Source organism: Marmota marmota, unplaced genomic scaffold (genome assembly GCF_001458135.2).
Source record: "Marmota marmota marmota unplaced genomic scaffold, marMar, whole genome shotgun sequence".
NCBI classification, from domain to species: domain Eukaryota; kingdom Metazoa; phylum Chordata; class Mammalia; order Rodentia; family Sciuridae; genus Marmota; species Marmota marmota.
Window position 1 is genome coordinate 5,244,950 of NW_025999962.1, and position 23,724 is coordinate 5,268,673.

General features: G+C 50.6%; 1 protein-coding gene and 1 long non-coding RNA gene across 4 annotated transcripts in view; one reads left to right on the top strand and one right to left on the bottom strand.

Annotated features, from left to right (window-relative positions):
* Serhl2 (serine hydrolase like 2) overlaps nt 1-17,032 on the bottom strand; it is an 18,193-nt gene extending 1,161 nt beyond the window's left edge. The window contains exons 1-11 of one of the 3 annotated variants that reach the window (XM_015501830.2): nt 16,922-17,032; nt 14,646-14,795; nt 14,442-14,555; nt 14,113-14,154; nt 13,762-13,781; nt 13,266-13,340; nt 11,940-12,049; nt 10,988-11,067; nt 5,836-5,870; nt 1,100-1,182; nt 179-275 (exon numbers count right to left, since the gene is read on the bottom strand). In XM_015501830.2, coding sequence (XP_015357316.1) covers nt 179-275; nt 1,100-1,182; nt 5,836-5,870; nt 10,988-11,067; nt 11,940-12,049; nt 13,266-13,340; nt 13,762-13,781; nt 14,113-14,154; nt 14,442-14,555; nt 14,646-14,795; nt 16,922-16,925 — 810 coding nt within the window. In that variant the 5' untranslated portion in view covers nt 16,926-17,032. Of the gene's footprint in view, nt 1-178; nt 276-1,099; nt 1,183-5,835; nt 5,871-10,987; nt 11,068-11,939; nt 12,050-13,265; nt 13,341-13,761; nt 13,782-14,112; nt 14,155-14,441; nt 14,556-14,645; nt 14,796-16,174; nt 16,288-16,737; nt 16,883-16,921 lie in introns of those variants that run through there. The other 2 variants (XM_048803050.1, XM_048803051.1) reach the window with 2 other exon arrangements.
* Nucleotides 17,033-17,089: 57 nt separating this feature from the next.
* The window catches only part of LOC125616811, a 13,157-nt gene continuing 6,522 nt past the window's right edge, over nt 17,090-23,724 (top strand). The window contains exon 1 of the long non-coding RNA XR_007347567.1: nt 17,090-18,000. This is a non-coding gene — a long non-coding RNA (uncharacterized LOC125616811). The remainder of the gene's footprint in view (nt 18,001-23,724) is intronic.

Here is a 23,724-nt window from a genome sequence, read left to right on the forward strand (position 1 = left end):
GATGCGCTGCCTCCCACAGTGCTCTCTGCCCTCCTGGCTCCAGGCTTCAGAGCTACATCCCCAGTCATTTTTTGAGACAGTCTTGCTAAGTTGCTCGGGCCAGCTTTGAACTTGTGATTTGCTTCAGCCTCACAAGCTGCGGGGATTTGTGGTATGCACCACAGTGCCCAGCTGTTACCTCTTTTAGGATGGATCTCATCATGTCCAGCATAAACATCAGCGGCTCCCTGTTGGCATCATTCTCCCGTCTCACATCACTGTATCCTTGTGCTGCTCTGGAAGCAAGAAGAAATGGGTTCCCCCTTGGACCCTGCCTCCCAGCAGTGCCTTAGAAGACGCCACGTCTGGGCTACCTGCTACCTCTGACTTTCCCAAAGCTTAGATTTACTGAGCACAGTCATTCAGTATGAGCCACAGGCCAGACTGACTGGGGTCACAGCCACTGAATGCTGGGGCTGGTTATTGAGCTTAAGTGCTTTACTACTAGGCTATATCTGCACCCCTTTTTATTTTTTATTTTCAGACAGGGTCTTGCTAAGTTGCTGCAGCTGGCCTGAAAGTTGGGATCCTCCTGCCTTAGCCTCCTGGTCACTAGGATTACAGGAGTATGCCACTGTGCCCACCTAAGGTCAGGCTTTGCTTTATTTTTTAAGATCTGTTGAGCTACAACATACCCACCATACAGTCATCCTATTGAAAATGTTCCACTTAATGGTTTTAGTACAGATTCGCCTCAGTTCATGGTGGGGTTATGTCCCTGTGGCTCCATGGCAGGTGGAAAATGCCTTGATTAAGCCAAGCCTGCCAAACACCCAAGCACTGTAGGTGCTGGCAGTGTCCCTGTGATCTCAGGGCCTACTGGGTGCTGCCACTGCCCAGTGTCGGGGAGAATGAGGTCGTGTGTTGCTAGCTCAGGAAAAGTACAGATTCCAAGTGCAGTTTCTACTTGTGCACCAACAGAAAGTCAAAACCTCCAAAGAACTACGGCACCTCGGGTTTCCCCAGGAAGACCACACACCTTCCCACAGGTGTCTGGGAAGCTGACTTATGATGGAGGTGGCTGGTGCCAGCCACTGAAGGGTGGTGTGTCCAGACTTACTTGACAAGCAGGACGCGGGCCTGCAGCTGCTGGATGGAATTCGTGAACAGCTCCCTGCTGATGAAGTCAAAGCTGTACTCCGGCTGCGGGGACAAAGCCAGGGTGAATCCTTGTGGCAAGGAGCCCTGCAGTCCTGGGCAGTGGGTCCTGGTGAGGCCACCTCAGCACCTGCTCCAGACCAAGCCCAGCCCCACCATGGCACCTCTGCCAGGCCTCCCACTTTCCCACATCTGTTCTTGTCTCCTCCCTGGCTCATGGCTGTCGGCCAGACTGTTGCCTGAGCCCTTTTCAGCTGTGTGGCCATTTGACTGAAGGCAGAGAAGTGACTCGGGGTACTTCTGGACCTAGATCTTAGAACTGAGGTGTGGTCCTCACAGCCCCCTTCTTACTGCACAGGCTGCCCTGTACCTTGTCACCTGGACACCAGACAGAGCCCTGGACCTTCATGAGACCTCTCCACGAGAAAGGAACTTGCTTGGATCACAGTGCAGAGTGACTTCACCCCAGCCTCTGCTGGCTTCCACCACAGTCCTGACCATCCTGTCATGACCACTGAGAGTGTCTAGGCTGCGCTGTCCAGTGCTGTGACCACCAGTCCTAGGGCTATTGAGGTGCCCTGTCGTGAAATGCTTCTGGGTTTGGGACTCAACTGGAAAAATAACAATCAACTTTGATGTCAATCATGTCTTGAAATGGTTAAATAAAAAATATTACAGTTGGGCTGGGGCAGGTAGCTCTGTGGAATAGAGCTTGCCTAGTATGTGCTAGCCCTCTGTTTGGTCCCCAGCACCACAATTAATTTGCCTGCTTTCTTTTTTTTTAGAGAGAGAATTTTTTAATATTTATTTTTTAGTTTTCGGTGAACACAACATCTTTATTTTTATGTGGTGCTTAGGATCGAACCCAGAGCCACGCGCATGCCAGGCAAGCGCGCTACCGCTTGAGCCACATCCCCAGCCCTGCTTTCTTTTTACTCTTAGGGCTTCTAGAAACTTTTATTACATGAGGCTCACCACTGGCCTGGCACTCTAGTCTGAGAACTCTCAGAGACAGGAACTCTCAAATTTTGTCCATGTTTGTACCTCTCAGCATACTGGTGACAGAAGTACAGGTGCGTCGATCATTCAAGAAAGCTCTCTTGAGGACTGATTCCAGTAAGCCTTCCTTAAGGTTCTTCACCACCGCAATGAATATAAAATCCCTCTGGGGACTGTGGGTGTCCCTCAGTGGTGGAGCCCTTGCCCACCATGCACAAGGCCCTGTGTTCCAGCCCCAGCACCCCATAAAAGGGGGAAAAAATCCTGAGGATACACACAAGCCATTTGGTCATGGCCACAAAAAACTGTCCTGAGGCTCTTCCAGCCATTTCCTGCTTTTCATGACTAAAATGACCTCTGGTGCTTTCCCCAAAGCAGGTTTCCACATCTTACACAAGGCCCACACTCTTGTGGACTTGAGTCCCAGCGGCTGTGACCAGGCACTGCGGGCTGCCTCCCGTGGAGGAACTCCCCGTGGTGCTGAGGCAAACATTAAAGCAAGCGCTTTCCAGAAGGCCAGGAACTTGGTCACAGCCGACAGCTAACAGGAGATGGCGCCAGGACTCAAGCTCAGGCGGGGGCCGGGCCTCTCTAACACTCCGGTTCCTGCCAAGATTGGGGCTGTCTAGCTCCACGGCACAGTGAGGCCCTCGCTGAATTTAACTTGATCTCGCAGGAAGGGATGGAGGGACATTCTCTCCACTCCTGTCTCTGGAGGTGGGAGCAACACAGGCAGTTGTTTCTGCAGCAGTTTCCCAACCAGCAACAGAGGCCCTTTCTCCATGAAAGCATCTGCGGCCATGGGGCTGCTGGGTGTATCGTTTCCCTTTCTGTCTTTTCCCTCTTTCTTCCTCCACACCTCTTTAGATTTTGTTAGCTTCATTTCCTGATCAGTTTTTTTAAATAATTAAGGTATAACTTATAGCAAAGCCCAGGCTGGACAGTCAGCTCCTGATGGCTTTTCACTGTGTACATACACATGTAACCTTGACTCGGGCCAAGACAATGGGCCCTTGCCCTCCAGCTTGTTCCAGGGCTTTTCTTCAAGGAGAGCACTACTCTGGCCTCCAGCCCTGTGGGTTGATTTTTCAAGTAGAATCACCTTTTGTTGCTGGCTCCTTTCACTCTGCAACCATTTATGTAAACATAACAGAAAGCCCTAAAACAAGAATGAAACAACACAGGACGTGGAGTCTGTCCGTGACTGGGCCAACATCAGGCAGCCAACATCAGGCAGCCATCGTTTTGCTTGGGAACCTAGAAGATGGTGATGTGTCATTTGAGACAGAAAATAAAGGATGTCTAGGAGCATAGCACATGCCTGTAGTCCCAGCAACTCAGGAGACTGAGGCAGGAGGATTATAAGTTGCCAGCCTCAGTAACTTAGTGAGAACCTGTCTCAAAAAGGCTGGGGTATAGCTCAGTGGTACACTGCTCGCCTAGCATGAGCAAGGCTCTGGGTTCAATGCCCGGCACTGCAAGAAAAAAAAAAAAGCTGGGGGCGGGGCGGGTAGGTGAAGGAACCTACTGAGAAAAGTATACATTTAATTATGGACATGTCACACTTCAGAATCTTCTGAAACATTCGGAAAAACTATTTAGAAAAGTGGTCCAGATACATCAAAGATCTAAACTTAAGAGCTGAAACTATAGAACTCTTAGAAGGAAACATTGAGGACTGGGGATGTAGCTCAGTTGGTAGAGTACTTGCCTTGCAAGCACAAGGCCCTGTGTTCGATCTCCAAAAAGAAGAAGAAAATGAGAAAATCCTTCATGATACTGTATTTGGCAATGCTGCTATGGACATGATATCAAAAGCACAGATGATAACAAAAATAAATTGGACTACATCAAATGAAATGGGGCTGGGTATGTGGCTTGGTGGTAGAGCCCTTGCCTAGCATGTGTGAGGCCCTGGGTTCAATCCCAGTACACTCCCCCCCAAAAAAATTAGAGCCATGCACAGTTGTGTATGCCTCTAATACCAGCAGCTTAAGAGACTGGGGCAGGAAGATCAAAGCCAGCCTCAGCAACTTAGCAAGGCTGAAGCAACTTAGTAAGACCCTGTCTCTAAATAAAATACACAAAAGGGATGGGGATGTGGTTAAGCACCCCTGGGTTCAATCCTGGGTACCAAAAATAAATAAATAACTGGGCTTGGTGGCACACACCTGAAATCCCATTGACTTGGGAGGCTAAGGCAGGAGGATTACAAGTTCGAGGTCAGCCTCAGCAACTTAGCAAGACCCTCTCTCAAACAAAAAGTACTGGGGATGTGGTTAAGAGCCCCTAGGTTCAATCACCAAAAACAAACAAAAAAGACCCCCCCCCAAAAAATAATTAGAACTTTTTTAAAAAATTTTTTTTAGTTGTCAATGGACCTTTGTTTTTTATTTATTGATATGCAGTGCTGAGAATTGAACCCAGTGCCTCACACAGGCAAGCACTCTACCTCTCAGTCCCAGCCCCAGCCCTAATTAGAACTTTTGTGCATCAAGAAAGTGGCTCAGTGGTGGAGCGCTTGCCTCACACGTGTGAGGCACTGGGCTCCATCCTTAACACCATGTAAAAATAAGTAAAAAGGTATTGTGTCCACCTACAATTAAAAATATTAGGAAAAAAAAGTGAAGAGGCCAGGTGTAGTGGCCTGTAATCCCAGTGGCTCAGGAGGCTGAGGCAGGAGGATTGTGAGTTCAAATCCAGCCTCAATGATTTAGCTAGGTCCTTTAGCAACTTAGTGAGACCCTGTCTCTAAAAAGAATATAAAAAAGCTTTGGGGACGAGGCTCAGCAGTTAAACACCTCTGGGTTCAATCCCTAGAACCGTCCCCCCCCCCCAAAAAAAAATAGGCTGTTGAGTAGGAGGAAATATTTGCAAGTCATATATCTCATAAGGAATTAAGATCCATAACTAAAACAACAACAACAAAACCCCACACAATCCAATTAAAAAATGGACCAAAGAAGACACACAAGTGGCCAGTAGCACACAGAGGGCTGGGCTGGGGCTCAGTGGCAGAGCATTTGCCTGGCAGGTGAGAGGCACTGGGTTCGATTCTCAGCACCTCATGTAAATAATAAAATAAAGGTTCATCAACAACTAATAAAAATATTGTTTTAAAAAAGGTTCAACAGAGAGTCACTGTGTGCCCCAGCAGTCCCACTCTGGTATAGCCAAGAGAACTGAGAGTGGGGACCCAAACAGACACTTATACCCCCATGTTCACAGCAGCATTATCGACAGTAGCCCAAGGGTGGAACCCCAGGTGTGGGTCAATAGATGAGTGATACAGAAAATGTGGAATACACAATGGAATACTATTCAGCCTTAAAAAGGAGATTTGGGGGCTGGCCTGTAGCTCAGTGGTAGAGCACTTGCCTTGTAGGTGTGAGGCTCTGGGTTCGATCCTCAGTACCACATATAAATAAATAAACAAAGATATTGTGTCTATCTACAACTAAAAAAGAAGCCAGACACAGGACAAACGTGGCACAATCCCACTTAGAGGTGCCTAATAGGCAAACCCAGGAGACGGAAACAAAATTAGAGGTTACCACTTCCACTCAGCTGCTTCCTTACAGGTGGTTAAAAGGACAAATACTGTGTATGTCTATATTAGGTGCATAATTGAAAAACAACTTAAAACCAACACCGGGCAGCAGGCAAGCCAGGAAGGAGCTGGAGGACGGCAGCACTCACCCAAGTGATCCTCCGGTCTCTGTTCAGCACCAGACCTGGAGAGGCACAAGGCAGGGTCCTCAGTGGTCTGAGTTGGAGGGGCTCACCGCCGCTCCCCTGGGGCCTCCTCAGCTAGGACATTTCTACCCCCTGGGCTGATGAGGCCACAGCTGTGGTCCTGGGCCAGCCCTGGACTCCGGTCTTGGGATCTGTTGGAGCAGAGCCTGACCACAGCCCTTGGACCTCAGACCCGCGGAGCCCACGGGAGTCTGGCCACCCCACAGGGCGGTGCTGATGGGGGGGAACAGCAAGTCTGAGCACATCAGAAAACTCCCCTGGGAAACGGAGAACATCATTCAGAAGCAGTAGACAGCTAAGAATCATGTCACTCCCTGCTGAAGGGAAAGTGAAACAGACACATTAGAGGCACTGAGGCCCGCAGGCCACCGACTTCAGGAGGTGACTCGGCTTTCTGCCCCACCTAGGAAGGATGAACGGTGGCAGCGCCAGGCCTGGACAGTGCCACCGGGAGAACACCCACGTGGGGACTCGGGGTTTGGAGCATCCCCTGCTGCACAGTGGGTAAGCGCCACTTTGGAAGCTGCCCAGGGCTGGCCGGGGGGAGAAGGGGACCTTCTTAGCAGGGGAGAGGGGTACGTGAGCTGCGGGCATCCACATGGGTGAGAAAATAAGGCCACTCTTCCCTCTCCACAAGTTTTAGTCAAATGCCACCTACCAGCAGCCCTCCTGTTCAAAGTTTCACACGCCTCGCCCGGGCCTCCCTAGGCCCCACTGATTGATTTTCTCCATTGCTACACAACTGGGCTCCACCCTCGGCCACCGTGGCACTGTCTAAAATGCACTATCACTGATGAAGCCACTTCTTTCCCCTGCTAGACCACAGCTTCCATGAGCACACAGTCTGGCCCACACGACACGGAGCTGGTCGCGCTTGTGGAAGGAATACGCAGGCGGGAGAGGCTGGGAGGGCTCAAAGGAATGGATGCTATTCTATTGTTGTTTGTTGGATGATGAGTAGACGTTATTACTATTAACATCATTACTTGTTAATATTTCAATGTATATATAAATAACATACCAACAAAGTTTTTTTTTTTAATTTAACTACCTGATTCAAACATTCACTTGGAAAAATAACAGGAAAGAATAGAATGGAATTTGGGTGCAGTGGTGCACACTTGTAATCCAGCTATTCAGAAGGCGGATGCAGGAGAATCAGAAGTTCGAGGCCAGTCTCAGCAACTTACTGAGAGCCTGTCTCAAAATTTATAAAGGGCTGAGGGCATATGAAAAACATTGGATTTGGCCCCAGTATGGAAAAATAAAAAGAAAAAGATAAAAAAGAAAGAAAAAAAGAATAAAGGTGTTAGGCAACCGAGGAGCTATCTGGAAAAAGATAAAGTCAGATCCAAACCTCATTCTCTGCACTAGATAAGTACACAGTATTAAATATTTAAATGCAAATACTAAACACAAAACAGTATTAGACTCAAACATGAGCTTTTAACTACAACTCAAAAATCAGAGGCCATAAAAAAGTCATAGATTCAATTGTAATAAAAAATATTCTTCATTGCAAGAAGGAAAAAAAAAAAACTACCTTAAGTAAAGTCAAAAGATAAAATGAAAACCCAGGGGAAGGTATTTGCAATCCAGTCTCCCCACAGATGAAAATGTCTTCAAACTGAGATACGGGTGTCGAGCAGGGCAAGGGGCAAAAGCAGGGAACGTAGATCCTACCCAAAAAGGAGGACAGAACTACAACTATGGGAAGATACCAGTTCTTAGGAAATGGACAAAATTCCAAACAAGTGACATCCAGGGACACAGGCCTCTCAGCCAGCAGAGTTGGCTGAGAGGACACCAAGGCACAGCTATGAGGACACTGGCAATGTCTTGGAGGCCCCTGTGCTCACCTTGGCCAGGGAAGAGGTGCCTCAGTTTGGGTTCTGGTCTGCGTGCCTGCCTTTGTCCATGGCTGTGCAGACATCCACACGGCCAGGGGACAGCACAGACCACTCACAGCCAGTGTCCCTCCCCAGGTGACTGGCTAAGTTAGCCTGACACCATTAGGGAACATGGGGACCAGCCTCCAGTTTCCTACCAGGGAGGCCTCCAAGGAGACTCTCCGGTGCCAACCAGCCACGCAGGTGGAGGGGAGTCCTGTGCTCCACCAAGGACAGCCTGGAAGGATGTCTCTGTGGCTTGAGCACGTCCTAAATCTCATGTCTTGGAAGTCTCGTCCCCAGTCTCACCTGTCAGTGGTATCTGGAGGGGACCTTTGGGAGGTGACTGAGTTATGAGGCCCCTACCCTCATGAAAGGATTAATTGGAGCGCTCTCCAATGCTCGTGCATGTGATGCCCTCTGCAGCAAGAAGGCCCATGCTAGATGCCGGGCAGATGCCTGCACTGTGCTCTTGGATTTCCCGGCTCCAGAATCTGGAGAGTGGAAGAAGTCTGTCCGTTTGCACCTTCTTTTCTCCTCATCTCCTTCTGACTGAACCATACCTGGCAATCACTACCGAGCTAGGCCCTAGCCCCTACATTTCTATTATTTATCAATTACCTGGCCTCAGGTATTTTGTTAGAGCAACAGAAAGCAGACCAAGATGAATGTGAAAAAGCTCAGAAGGGGGATTAACTTGTAGGTGAGATGAGGAAAAAGATGGATGGGAACAACGAGACTGTGAGATTTTCTATTCCTGTGACTTAGTATGTGCTAAAAAAAAAAAAAAAGTTAATATTAAATTGAAAAGTGAAACTAAAATCATGTCTAGGTGGACACGTCTGCCCAGCCCCTTTGGAAAAGCCATGACCCCCAGGGATGTTCAAGAAGTAGGGCGGGGATAGGCCTCCTTGCTGGAAAGCCAACATTTGAACATGGACGTGGCTCTCTGAGGAAGAAACAATCATGGAAACATGAAGGAGAGATACTTTCCGTAATTAGTATGTTTTTCCACTCTAATTAGAGATTATGGAACTCTTAGATGATAAATTTAGATGATAAATGTAATGTTTAATTGTTGATAGAGGTTCTAACCAGGGCTTTGTGTCTCCGCATGCTTAGAAGGACCCTGTGCCTGGGAGGTTCTGGTTGCAGCACCCACAGATCACCCAGCCTCTTGAATCCCAGGCAGAGGCCCCTGGCTCTCTGGGTTTTCACCATGATGCCCTCACTGCCTGGCAGGACCAGAGCCCACCAAGATCCATCTTCCTCCTGCCTAGGCTCCAGCAGCTCGAAGGATAGGAAAATACATCAAAAAGGGGGTTATCTCAGAGGGTAGCACCGTCTCCTGTGGCCTGAGGTCCGACGCCACGTCCTCCAGCCTTTCCAAGGATCCATTCTGCCCATCACTGAGCAGCCCCAGGCAGGACCCAGCTGCTTGGGCCAACAGTGTACGTGTGGGTGGTGGTTACTTCCTGTCAGCCTGCCCGCCAGCTGGGAGCTCTGTGAGGGCGGGAGCTGGGCTGCTTCTCTATTTCTGCCCACCCTCTCACCCGCTGCATGAGGCAGCACGGCCCACTCAGGGTGGGGGCTCAGGCTGGTATGTCAGATGTGCTGAATGTGCGAATGGATGGATGCCCTCAAAGGCTGCAGAGCCCCTCTGGCCCTGGTGTCCACATACGTAAATCAAGGGGCCCTGATTCCTGAGGACCCATGCTGGTCGATTCCAGCCCTCCAGGGGCTGGTCCACTTCCCTGTCTTCTGCCTCCTTCCTTTCATAGTTGCAGATCAAGATTTGGGTCTCACCCTGCGTCTAATAGAAAAAGTAGGCCCAAATCTCCATCATGTGAGATTAGGCTCCTACTTCCTTAACAAGACTCCTATAGTGCCAGAATTAAAGTCAAGAATTAAGGGCTGGGATTGTGGCTCAGCGGTAGAACGCACCCCTAGCATGGGTGGGACCCAGGTTCGATCCTCAGCACCACATAAAAATAAAATGCATTGTGTTGTGTCCATCTACACCTAAAAATAAATATTAAAAAAATCAAGAATTAAATGGGATGGATTCAAACTAAAAAGCTTCTCAGCAAAAGAAACAATCAGTGAAGTGAACAGAGAGCCTACAGCTTGGGAACAAATTTTTACCACTTGCACATCAAATAGAGCAGTAATTCTAGGGTATATAAAGAACTCAAAAAGCTAAACACCAAAAAGACAAATAAGCCAATTAATAAATGGGCAAAGGAACTAAAAAGACACTTCTCAGAAGATGATATACAATTAATCAACAAATATATGAAAAAATGTTCATCATGTCTAGCAATTAGAGAAATGCAAATCAAAATTACTCTAAGATTTCACCTCACTCTAGTCAGAATGGCAGCTGTTAAGAGTACAAACAACAATAAGGGTTGGTGAGGATGTGGGGGAAAAGGCACACTCATACATTGCTGGTGGAACTGCAAATTGATGCAGCCAATATGGAAAGCAGTATGGAGATTCCTTGGAAAACTGGGAATGGAACCACCATTTGACCCAGCTATCTCACTCCTCGGTTTATACCCAAAGGACTTAAAAACAGCATACTACAGGGACACAGCCACATCCATGTTTACAGTAGCACAATTTACAAAAATTATAAACTGTGGGACCAACCTAGATGCCCTTCAGTAGATGAATGGATAAAGAAAATGTGGTATATATACAAAATGGAATATTACACAGGATTAAAGGAGAATAAAATTATGGCATTTGCAGCTAAATGGATGAAGTTGGAGAAGGTAATGCTAAGTGAAGTTAGCCAATCCCCAAAACCCAAAGGCCTCTGCTGGGACCTCCCAAGGTCACCGACACAGATGCCAGCAGAAGCCTGGCAGAGTGGGCACAGTGCCTGTTCACAGGGAGAGGGGTTTCTGTGGGGCTACTTTTTGTCTGCAGGGAACAGAATGTGTTGCCAGATCTCCCAACTTTTCAAAAGAAACCAGAAGAATTTCTATTTCTACATAAAATCTTACTATTTTAAATAAGGTGACCTATCCCCCCCCCCCAATGTTTTTGTTTAAACTGTACAAGTCAAACAGATGGTGCTCACGACCTGAATGCAGCCCGGACGTGTTTGCAAAGCACTAAGTATCATGCCTGGTCCATGCAAGTCCTCGATGCCATGCCAGTGACAGTCCACAAAGCTTGGAGAGGGAGACCTTTACCTGTGGCCTCCGGGGTGGTTCCTCTCTGCAGGAGGAGTTTCCCGCACTCCTCACCCACATGGCTGTTGTTCTTCAGGAACCTGGGGGGGGACAGAGGGATGCTGAAGGCCCCGGCCCAGGGGCCAGATGGAGAGGGGAGCAGGGCGGTGAAAGGGAGGCACCCAGGAAGGACGCGCCTGGTTGCCGCGGGCCGTGCCAGCATGTCGCTAAGTGTCCTATGAATATGAGTGTGTGTGTTTCCACTCTAGATGGCAAGTACTGGGAGCCCTGACCCCTGGGCACACTGCTAGGAGCAGGAGAGACAAATGTTACCAAATGGCCACGGTCCCCATCCATGGTTGTGGGGCTCCTGGCCAATGAGGAGACAGGGAGTCAGCAGGACAGGGCAGTCACCTCCAGGGAAGGAAGGGTAGTCATGGCCAGCTTCCAGAGGGAAGCATCCCACTGAGGCTGAAGCAGGAGTGGGGAGGCCAGCGAGGTGCAGGGGAGGATCACAGGTCAGGCTGGGGGAGCTGCAGTCTTAGAGGCCAGGAGGGAAGAGAATGTGTGGAAGGGTGATGGGGGGGTAGGGAGGGGGAGGGAGAGAGAGGGAGGGAGGGGGAGAAGGAGAGGAAGGGAGGGGAGGGAGGGAGGAGGAAGGGAGAGAAAGAGAGCACATTTCCCCAAAANGGGAGGGAGAGTGAGAGTGTGTGTGTGTGTGTGTGTGTGTGTGTGTGTGTAGATGGGAGGGCCACTGGAGCAGGGTGGCAGAAGTGGCAGGCATGGTTTAATGCCTAGGGCGGAACAAAGGCAGATAGAGCCCGTCTGGGGCGTCCACTAGGAGGCTGGTGCTCAGGGCAACCACAGGAAGACAGAGGTCTGGTGTGGAACTATGGGTGGAAGAGTCTTCCCTGGGTCTCAGAGGGTTCCTGCAGTGCCCCAGCCTCCCTCCCCACCTGCTCCCAACACCCACCCCTGCAGCATCTCCTCCGGGCTGACCACACACGAGGGCTTCTGGGAGGTCTCCACCTGCAGCACGTGCTCTATGGCTCTCCGCTTGTAGGTCAGCAAGTTCTCCATCTCCTAGGGGTTGCCATTGGCTGGGTAGGCAGGGCTCCAGGCTAGAGACTAGGGGTCCCCTCCCTGGCCCAGCTCACTGGGCCCCTGCTAGTGATTCCCAGTGAGTCCTCTGACAGCCATGGCCAGTTCAACCCTGCCTGCAGGGTCATTGCAGGGACCAGGTTGGATGATGGAGAAGGAAGGACATCTCTGTTAGGTACATTGTAAAGACATATCAGAGGATCAGTCATGACCACCAAGGGTGGGCGACTTCCCTTGGTTCAAGTAATGCCACCACGCCGGCTGGTGGGAGGGCTGGCGAGGGGGTGTGGAGCCAGGCCCTCCCACTCCCACCTGAGAATAGGGGACAGGGAGACCCAAGCGCTCACCCAGCCCCAGGAGGGGGCCCTGGGTGCTGTCTGTCCCATCAATGGGGAAATACAGGAAGAAAGCAGGTCGGTCCTGGCGGTCGGCGAGTTGGATCCTCACTGTAGTACAGGTTCACGCAAAGGGCTCTCACTGAGCACCTACTACTAAGCATGACCCGGGGATGTGGCGATGAAAAGACAGATACGTTCTTGCCCTTGCAGAACTGTGGTCATTTTACAGATAAGAAAACTGAAACTGATGAAGTAGATGTGTCACCACCAAGAGCTGAGCCTTCCGAAAGAGAACAGCAGACCACCAGAGTGGGCGGGACCTCCGAGAGCACTGAGTGCAACTTCTCATTTTGTAGGTGAGGACACTGAGGCTCAGAAGGGCCAAGTGACTTGCCTTGGGCTACACAGAACCCAACCACAGAGCCAGGTCTCAGATAAAGGGGACAGCACTGGCTGTTATTGGTGGTGGTGGCTGGAGGGGTCAGTACTTTTCTTGTCAGTCCACACTCTGTGTGGTTGTGCAAGTGTGCATGGCACAAAGTAATCTGGCTGAGCGTGAGTGTCGTGGGCTCACGGGCTGTGTCCTCTGCAATTCCTCAACCCGCAGTTCCTCTCCTCTTCCACCCCGCTCACGATCCACCTGCCTTCTGCCGCTCCCAGGACACACACAGGGTTCCACGGCCCCTCCCCTGACCACTCCTGGGTACAAGCATGGAATGCTCCCCTCTGTGAAGGTCCCCCGACCTCCATCCACCCCACCACCTCCTCCAGCCTCCCTGATCTACCAAAGGAGACAGGGCTGAGGGCACCAGCCGGGCCTGGGGCTTCCCATGGCAGCCGGCACAAAGCCCCCTCCTTACATTAATGTCCATGGCAAACGGCGACGCGTCCAACAAGATAAGTTCATCCACCATCTCGGGGAAGGTGCAGGAAAACTAGATGAACAGAAAGGGAAGGGTGAGCCGAGCGAGGACGCAGCTCTTCCCTGCGCTTCCTGAAAAGGCTTCGGTTGGGCGAAGGGGCCCCCAAGAGGTCAGAGTGAGAACCCTCTGTCCCTTCAGGCTCCTCCCCTGGACCCCCCAAGTTTGCACCTGCACCCAGCTCCAGACCCTGGTGACAGCTGGACTCCAGGGTCCCCGTGATGGGCAGGAATGTGGAAACTCTGAACTCTATCAGGAGTCTCCACTTCCTGACACCAACTTCCTCACGAGGGCGATTACTACCATGATGTGCTGCTGAGCTGAGGAGAGGCCCCTACTGAACCGGGAGGAGGCCCTTCCTGTCCGGGGGAACTTCCTCCTCCTGCTTCCCCCACTCCCACCACTTCAGGTGGCCATAGCAAAGCCATCTACTCACCATGCCGCCTACAGTGCCTCCTGGGGACAAAAAGAGGACAAAGGAGCAGTCAGCAGACATACCCTTGCTCCAGCCAGGGCTTTGTTTCTCAAACTCAGGCCCCCTCCCCTGGCTCATCAGGCCCCTTCCAGACAGTCCACTCATGGGGCCACCTCTCCCTCATCAGGTCAGAGAACAGCCACCTTTGAGCCACATGTCTGAGGTCAGAGGGCACAGAGGCCAAAGGTCAATGTCCAAGACATCTGTGTCTCTGTGGTTCTCAGAGGTGCAGAGAAAGGAAGCAGGTGCCAACTCCGGGCCTCCCACAGCCCCTGCAAGAGGCCAGTCAGTCGCTGGCCAAAGGGTACTCACCAAAACTGTGGCCCATGAGAGAGAAACGGCTCCATTTCAAGGCTGAAAATACATAAAGCAGGAGGTCTGGATGGCGCCCCCACGGGCCTCTTTCCTGCTGTCCCAGGCTTGGGAAAATCCCTCTCCCCCAGGGGACCAGTTTAGGGGTGCACTGGAGGAAGCGAGCTCTTGCTGGAGAAGAGCTTTCTCCCCAGTTCCACCCAAGAATTGCTGGTGGAACTGGGGCCAGACCAGAGCCACAGCCAGTGTTCCCAGGACATTAGCACCACCCAGCTGCAAGCACAGAGGGTGCATCCCAGGGCACCCCCACACCCCGGCCTCCTGCTCACCTGCCACGACTCGCCGGACCTCATTCACAAAGTTTTGGTGGTAATACGGGACACCTGGGCTGTAATGGGATGAGAGCCCATGACCTCCGAAATCCATGGCAACGTAATAGAAGTCTGGGCCAGAGATAAGGGGCAGGAGAAGGGTCCCCATCAGCCGCCTCTCACTGCAGGCGGCCCCTCAGCTTCCCTTCACCCCCGCCCTACCTTGTGGGAGGAGAGGGATGAGTCTATCGAAGGAGTTGGCATTGTCCAGCCAGCCATGCAGGCACAGAACTGGGGGGCCCTGCAGGGAGCCCCAGGCTTTGGCAGCAATGTGGCCCCAGGGCACTGTCAGCTTCAGCTCTGAGAGCAGACCTGCAGGACGGGCGACATTCATTTGTTCACTAGTTTGTTCATGAAGCCAGCCCTTCCTGGGCCCTCATCTAGGCCCAGTGCTCCCAGGACATTAGCACCACCGACCCCTGCCCTGGCCCCTGCTGGAGGGAGCTAGACATGGGTGTGCAGATACCCAGAGGAGGGAGAGAAAGCCTTGGCAGGCTTGATAGAATGCACCCATTTGTACTGGGGCAGAACTGGAGAGTGGGCTGGGGTTTGGGTGGCCTGGACCCACTACTAATTAGCTGTGTGAAAGTTCCTGGGCAAGTTCCTGAAATGTCTCTGCATCCCAATTTCCTTTTCTGTAAAAGTGGAGTAAAGTCTGGGCATGGTGGCACATGCCTATAATCCTGAGGACTCCAGAGGCTGAGGCAGGAGGATCAAAAGTTCAAGGCCAGCCTTGGCAATTCGCTGCCTTAAAAATAAAAAGAGCTAGGGATACCAGGCATGGTGGTGCACACCTGTAATCCCAGTGGCTCGGGAGGATGAGGCAGGAGGATTGCAAGTTCAAAGCCAGGTCAGCAATTTAGCGAGGCCCTAAGAAACTCAGTGAGGGCTGGGGTTGTGGCTCAGTGGTAGAGCATTTGCCTTGCACATGTGAGACATTGGGTTCGATCCTCAGCACCACATAAAAATAAATAAAGTGGGGGCTGGGGATGTGGCTCAAGTGGTAGTGCGCTCGCCTGGCATGCCTGGGGCACTGGGTTCGATCCTCAGCACGAAAAAAAAGAAAGAAAGACAGAAAGAAAGACAAGAAAGAAAGAAAGAAAAAGAAAGGAAGGAAGGAAAGAAAGAGGAAAAGGAAAGGAAAGGAAAGGAAAGGAAGGAAGGAAGGAAGGAAGGAAGGAAGGAAGGAAGGAAGGAAGGAAGGAAGGAAGGAGAAAGATAGTTAGTTAGTTATAAGCTTGGGGATGTGGCTCCCTGGATTCAATCCCCAGTAACAAAAAACAAAAACAAGAGCTAGGGATGTAGCTCAATGGTAGAGTACTCTTGAGTTCAATCCCCAGGACTCCCCAAAAAAGAGAGAAAAAGATTAATAATAAAATAAAACAGTTATAACAATATACTGTATTAAAAGTTATGTGGGGCAGGGTAAGATATCACACACATGTAACCCCCAGCTACTTAGGAGGCTGGGGAGGACGATCCTAAATTGAAGGACAGCCTGGGCAACTTAGTGAAAATAAAATAAAATAAATAACGCCAGTACAACAGGTGGGGGCCACTGGTGGATGCAGCTGGGTGGTAGAGTATCACCAGCACGAGCCAATTAGTTTCAATCCCAGGGCAGCAAACAAAAGTTATGCGACTGATCTCTCTCTCTCTCTCTCTTTCTCTTTCTCTTTCTCTCAAAATACCTTAGGAGAGACAAAAGGTGAAGGTGAGTCCTGTTCAGGCAGCTGGAGATTTTATCATGTTACTCACAATAGTGGGCAATTTCAAACTGGAGTTGCTATTGGATATTTTTGGACCTGGGATAACTGGAGGCTTGGAAATGAAAACTGTGGACAGACGGGGTTCAGCCTTCACTGAGGGCCACGTGGGTGCTGGGCACCTGACACAGCGAACTCCCCACTCCCCACATCGTCGCTTCACATAGCAGGAGGTCTACTTCATGCCCAAGGTCATTCAGACTCCCCACATCGTCGCTTCACATAGCAGGAGGTCTACTTCATGCCCAAGGTCATTCAGCGGAATGCGATGCACAGCGGGTCTGGAGCTGGCAGCACCACTCCACGACCCGGGCGCTACCGCCCAGCACCACGCTGCCTCCGGCCTACCCTGCTCAGATCTGGCCCGGCGCTGACATTTTCCCCCGCGGGCTCGCCCTGCCGGGCTGGAGACCTCTGCGCCCCCAGATACCCACGCTTCTCTCCTCCCGAGACCCTGGGCGGCCACGCGCGGCAGCGTGGGCGCCCACCCTCCAGCTGGTCTGGCTCTGCTCACTCCCGGGACAGCAGATGAAGAAGCTTCGACACTCAGGAGTGCGGGAGCGGTCAATGTCCCTGCTCACGGGCCCGAGAAGGTGGGTGGGCACCTGGGTGCTCGCGCGTGGCCTCCCCCGCCCGGGTCTAGTCTAAGGGGCCCTGGCGCGGCGTTTTCACCCATCGCTCGGCTCCCGCGGCGCGCGGCAGTCTCTCTAGCCTGGCGAGGTCGCGGCCACAAGGAGGAGAGCTGTCGCCCGGAGCTCAGGTCCCGCCCACAGCCCCGCCCCTAGACCCCGCCCCTGGCTGAGACCCCGCCCCAGGTGCAGGCCCCGCCTCCCCCGCCGCTCTCCCTGCTCCTGGCGGAGGCTTAGCTGCCGAGCCCGGGAGCCCTGAGTGGTCTGCCCTGGAGGCCGAGCCGCGCGGCGGAGACTGAGCTGCGGAGCCCTGGGAGGTGGCTCACAGCCTCCAAAATCCCCCGCTGCACCCGGGCGGCGTCGGAGGGAGCGGATCATGCTCTGCTGGGCGCGCGGGTGGCGGGACCCTGGCCCCAGCGCAGTACCCGGAGCTGCCCAGCGGGCACCCACAGCGAGCAGGGGCGGGAGCTCGCTTTATTTATTTATTTATTGAGACAGGGTCACACTAAGTTGCCGAGGCTGATCTCGAACTTGCGATCTTCCTGCGTCCAGCGTCGCTGGGTTTACAGGAATACGCCACCACGCTCGGCTTTGCGGTGACCGTTTAATGCCTACCTCCAAGGCCGGCATGCGTCCACGTGTTCCACCGGGCCCTGAGGTCCTCAACAGAGCCTGGCACAAACCAGCCTAATATTTGTTGTACAGATAGAGGACTAAATGTGTGAACTGGGAACGTGAAGGACCCCGCCAGCCCAGGTGGGGAAAGTTTCTAACCAATATCATCTAGTGTGCAAAAGGTCAAGAGCCCCTCGTCAGGAAGACCCTGTTTGGGGTGAGGAGATTTCGTTATAGGAGGGCCTACAATGATGGAAGAAAAATGCTCCCTTTGAATCTTTAAAGTGGGAAGTCTAGGACAAATTAAGGCAAATACTTCCTGCTCATTCACTGCGCTGGCTAGTTGGAACCCTGGAGAGGACGGGATATGGTCTCCAGGCTCACAGTCCCACCGGGGCCCATAACTGATGAACCACAGAGGGCAGGAGAAAGACCTGTGTGGTGACTTGTCCCTAGGATGATAGGGAGCCCAGACCTGAAGATTGAGAAGACCACGGTCTGCAGAAGGTAAGGGGGTTCCCAGCCACACAATGCAGGGAAAGTTGTCAGTGGCTAGAAAATGTGGGCCCCAGAGGGCAAGGGGCTGAGAGTGGGGTGGCAGCAGGTTGTGATGGGACGGTGCATGCTGGGGTCCAGGAGACTAGGAGCTGGGGGCAGGCAGTGAGACCATTTCTATGAGGGGTGCACACATGGGGGTGTCATTAGCCCAGGAAAAGCTTTGACCTCCTGTGGACAAGGATCCTTAAGGAGTTATGCAGGAGTTATGCAGGAGTCATAGACTGTGGGTGACAGGCATTGCAGACATGACCCCTGTGAAGCAGGGTGATCTGCTTCCTCTTCTGCCCAGAGGACCCTCTGCCACTTCCTCTTCATGGATGATGCCTCATTTATACCTGAGCACCAGGCTCAGTGTGACCTCTGGGGAGGGATCTCCTGCACCTTCAACCTCAAAATCCCTTGATCCAACCGGCCCCTTCAATAGATTGGCATCAGCTCCCCATTTTCTGTCCCTCTGTCTTGTGATCTCTGTCACCCCACCTCCACCCCATCCTCGTATCCCAACCACTGTCCATCTCCGTCTCTGCTCTGCCTGCCTCATCCTCTTCCATTCCTGTGATCCTTCACCCTCTTGTCCTACTGCCACAAGCTCCTCCCTAAAAGTCACATGGCTCCCATCTTCCCTGTGTGGGACTCTGAGGTGCTTCTCACTACCTGCTGGAGAAGGGTGGATTTCCTGCCCCAGCATTCGCTGCCCTCCTGGGGCCCTTCTCCCCTTACATTCAGCTCCAGGAGTCCTGGGCACCTGCCCTCAACTCTCACACCTCTGCACCTTGGCCTCTGCTGTTCCTTCAGTTACAACACTGTTCCTTTTTGCCGTTACCATTGAAATCCCACCCTCCTTTCAGGCCTGGTTCAAAAGACCTGTGTTCCAGGAAGCCTTCAGTCTTCCCAGGTGAAGCACATCTCCTCATCTCTGTCTCTGCCCAGTTACCTGTGTCTCAGCCCCACCTCCAGAGTTGGGGGTCAGGCTGTCTCTCTGGCTGGATGGCAGCCCTTAAAAGTGAGAGAAGGGCTTATTCAACTGTGTTTCCCCCCATGCCATCTACCAGAGGACCTTGCACACAGTAGAGGCTCAGTCAGTGTCTGTTGATGGAATCTGAGAATGAGCACCTCTCTCCCCGGCTCTCTGGGGGCGCGCACAGGAAGCCCCTCGTGGGGTGGGAGTACCATGGGCAATTCTTCAGGTCTTTCCTTCTTACCCCTGGTTGACATCCCTCAGTTAAGAGAGTCCTCAGGCACCGAGGGATGGGAGGGGTGAACAGGAGCTCACATTCCCAGCTGCGAGTGACAGATGGGTCCCCAGGAGTGCCCTCCTGCATCAGCTGAGGACGCCTGTGCAATAACAAGGTCCCCGAAGTGCTCGCAGCACCGGGGTCTGGACTGGATCCTGGAACAGAATAGGAATGTAGGTGGAGAAGCTGGGAGAATCCAAATAAAGCCTGGAGTCTAGCTGATGTGAAGGACCAGTGTTTATTCTAGCCTTGTACCACGCAGCGCCAGACTGCCGTGGCTGAAATGGAATGAAGGGCGGGGAGGAAATTGTGCACTATGGTCGCAGTTTTTCTGTAAATCTAAACTTACACCATCACTTAAGAGTTTACTTTTGTAAATAACCCAGATGAGAACATTTGGTTTCACTGATTCAAATTCAATTATGTACACGAGGGGCTTGCACTTAGGTCATACCGCAAAATGTAGTCATTAACAAACATTTTTTTTTTTTTTTTGCGGTACTGGAGATAGAACCCACAGTTGCTGTACCAGTGAGCTACAATCCCCAGCCCTTTTAAAAAATTTTTTGTGTAGATAAGGTCCCGCTAAGTTGCTGGGGCTGGCCTCTAATTTGCAATCCTCCTGCCTCAGCTTCCCAAATTGCTGGGATTACAGGTCTGCACTCCTATATCCGCCTCAGCCTCTGGAATTTAGGGGACACTTTCAAACCATAGCAAATGGTTTGAAATTTCTCAGTATTCTTCAGTTTTTAAAATGCATATGCAGGTTAATCTGGCCTCAAAAGCAGGTTAGCTTACACACTGTTTGTTCTCCACCTTAGCAAGGGTCCTCTAGCTATCCCCATAATTGTCAAGAAGGACCCAAAAGCTTCTTCCTGTTTCTTTATATTTGTGCAGTCTTCTACTAGTCCACAATTTTATCTGTCCCTCTATTGAGGGAAAGTGGGATCTTTCCCATTGTTTGCTTTATAAACAGTGCTGCAAGGAATGACATGGTCAGCAGTGACCTCGAGATGCAGTCCCGGAGGCTCACAGACAGCTAAAGCTCAGAGCATTTGTCGTTGTGACAGATGTTCCCCATCACCAGACTGTCCCACTTTGTATCCCACCTGAGCTGGACAAACCCACCTTGGCCTTGATGGATGAGGAGAGGGTCCAAGTTTTGAATTTGTGTCAGTTAGTAGGATATCATATCTCAGGGTACTTATAATCAGAAGTTTTCTTTTTATAAATTAACTTAGTCATATTTTTACATATTTAAGGGTCATTTGTATTTTTACATGTTCCTTCTCCATGGTTTTTCACTTTCTTCCCTTATTTCTTAGAATTCTTTCTGTCTTTCTTTTTTTCTTTTGTGATGCTGGGCACAGAACCCAGGCCCTGGAGCATGGGGGGCAAGCTGGGAGCTGACCCCAGCCCATTGTTATTCAGAACTCTTAAGTAATAGAGAGATGCATTCTTTCTCTGTGACATGAATTACATATCTTGTTCCCCAGATAGGGTGATTTTAAAACAGCCACAGAAGAGCCTCTGTCCTGGCATTTGGGGAGGATGGTTATGTAACAAGAGATTTCCGGAATAGCAACGGTATCTGCAAGCAGCCCGGAAGGGTCTTTGTTAATTGAGTTAATGAACGGTCATTAACACTGTTTCCTGAACTTAGAAGAGGTCTAAAGTGGTTCTTCGTCCATGCTGTTAGCCTAGGTAGACCTGTAATTATAGTGATCTTATGGAGCCGAGGAGTCTGAATTTCCCTCCAAAAGTAAAAGCTAAGTTGATATATAGAGGACTTCTAGGTAAGTGTGAGGATCTTGTATGCCGAATGCACTTGTGTTTGCCAGGTATATGAGCATTCTAAAACACAGAGCTTAGGAAAACACTCTACCAAGATGATGTCTTCCAAACTAAAATTGTTAGTAAGGAGAGCTTTTCTCAAGCGTTAATCTGTGTACTCCTAATTGTATGACGACTGTCGTCTTTCAGCAAAACTATTTAGATGTGCCCAAACACTTGGTGTTCTAAACCACGCTACTCTGGCAGTTAAAAGACTGGGCATTGGATGGGCACAGTGTCACATGCCTGTAACCTCAGTGACTCTAGGACAGGAGGATCGAAAGTTTAAGGCCAGTCATGGCAACTAAGTCACACTGTATCTCAAAAGAAAAAGGACTGGGGGTGTGGCTCAGTGGGAAAGCACCCCTGGCTTCAATTCCCAGAACCCCTGCCAAAAACGACTGAGCATTGATCACCTAGGAAAAACATCTGCAAATAAGTACACTCTATTTTTTTAAACATTTGTTTTTTAGCTGAAGGTGAAAACGATACCTTTATTTATTTATTAATTTTTTTTTGGTTTTAGTTGTAGATGGACACGATACCTTTATTTGTTTATTTTTATTTATTTATTTATTTATTTTTAGTTTTCAGCGGACACAACATCTTTGTTTGTATGTGGTGCTGAGGATCGAACCTGGGCTGCACGCCTGCCAGGCGAGCGCTCTACCACTTGAGCCACATCCCCAGCCCTATTTGTTTATTTTTATGTGGTGCTGAGGATCAAACCTCACGCATGATAGGCAAGTGCTCTACCTCTGAACCACAACTCCAGCCCCACATTCTACTTTTTTAAAATTTTTTTCGTTTATTTTTTAGGACAAGAAAATAAGATATAAAAATAACGTTTTAATTGGAATTTATTTGTGATATCTAATATTTTCAGAACTATTATAGACACTGGATTTTCTTTGCTCTTAATTTTATTTTGAGAAACCATTTTCAGTGGCACACAACTGTGATCTCAGCTGCTCCAGAGGCTGAGTCAGGAGGATCACAAGTTCAAGGCCAGCCTGGTCAACTTAGCAAGATCCTGTCTCAAAACAAAAAATCAAAAGGGCTAGGGAAGTAGCTCAGTGATAGAGGGCCCCTGTTTTCAATCCCCAGTACCATAAAAATAGATGAATAAATAACAACAACTTTGTTATCTATTTTCCTTAAAGTTAACATTTTACAGAATTATAACTTCTAATGAAACAACCTAAGCCATATTTTAATATGATAGCCAACATCTACAGGACAGATAGGCTATATTGACCCCTATTCATTAAAAAGAACTAATGGCCAGGCTCAGTGGTGCACGCCTGTAATTCCAGCAGCTTCGGAGGCTAAGGCAGGAGGATCATGAGTTCAAAGCCAGCCTCAGCAAAGTGAGGCTCTAAACAACTCAGTGAGACCCTGTCTCTAAGTAAAATACAAAATAGGGCTGGGATGTGGCTCAGTGGTCGAGTGCCCCTGAGTTCAATCCCCAGTACCACCCCTCCAAAAAAAAAAAAAAAAAAAAAAGAAACAGTGGAACTGATCTGACTATTCAACAACAGAGACTTGAAAATGAAAACAAGAAATAAAAAGTATAAAGAGGGAAAATTGGTCATTTTTCTGGCCCTCACCCTCTAAGATCAGCTGGAACCCAGGGAATGACAGTTCCCTCTAGGAGAACTGCAACTCTGGTGAGTCATCGACCTCTCACTCGGGGATTATGAAGACCCCAGAGACTAGGAGCCACCCAGTGCATATTCTGCAAAAAGGAGGACCATTGGACAAGGGAATGTCCCCAGCCTTTCTAAGGGAAGCCATGTGGTCCGCGAGACCCCGGCCCATCCTGGCAGATGGCACGACTGGTAGAGGAAAAGATTAAAGGAACTGAGAGGTTTCTCACAAAGTCCCCAAGGGTAACCCCAAGAAGCCTGCACTGACCTTAACAACCCAGCAACAAACTGGTGTTCAGCCAACACAGGGCGACCTGCTTGGTCTTCCAGCAGGGGGGTAACCTGGGGCAAGTACGCCCCCTCCAGCAGGGAGAGGAGGAGCCAGGCTCAGACTCCTGGGCAGAAGGGTCTGTGCAGGTCCCCCAAGACCCCCGCAGTGGGGATCTCCAAGGGCGGACATCACGAACCCCCGATCAAAATTAAACCCATCCCACTGAGGTTTGCAGATCCAGGACCACACACACACACCACAGAGAGAGAGAGACAGAGAGAGAAGGAAAAAGAAGAACTTCTCTTCGTGTAAGCCACTAGAGGATGTCCGAGTCCTGTTCAAAAAATAAAAACAAAAAAACCTATTTAAGCTAAGTTCCCCTCTGTAGTATAAACCAGGGCTCTTGGGCCTTTCTGCTCTTGTAGTTGGACACAGTACCTTTATTTTATTTATTTTTATGTGGCACTAAGGATCCAACCCAGGGCCTCGCACGTGCTAGGCCAGTGCCACTGCTGGGCCCCAGCCCCAGCCCCTCTTGTGGGTGTTTTTCTCTGGCTGTGGGGAAGTCCTTTGGCCACCGATCAGCTCCCACAGAACCACGCGCACACCCTCGGTGGGGCCGACCTTCGACACCCCCCCCCCCCACCGCTGGTGCTGTTGCCCACTCCAAGGGACCTTTGGTTGC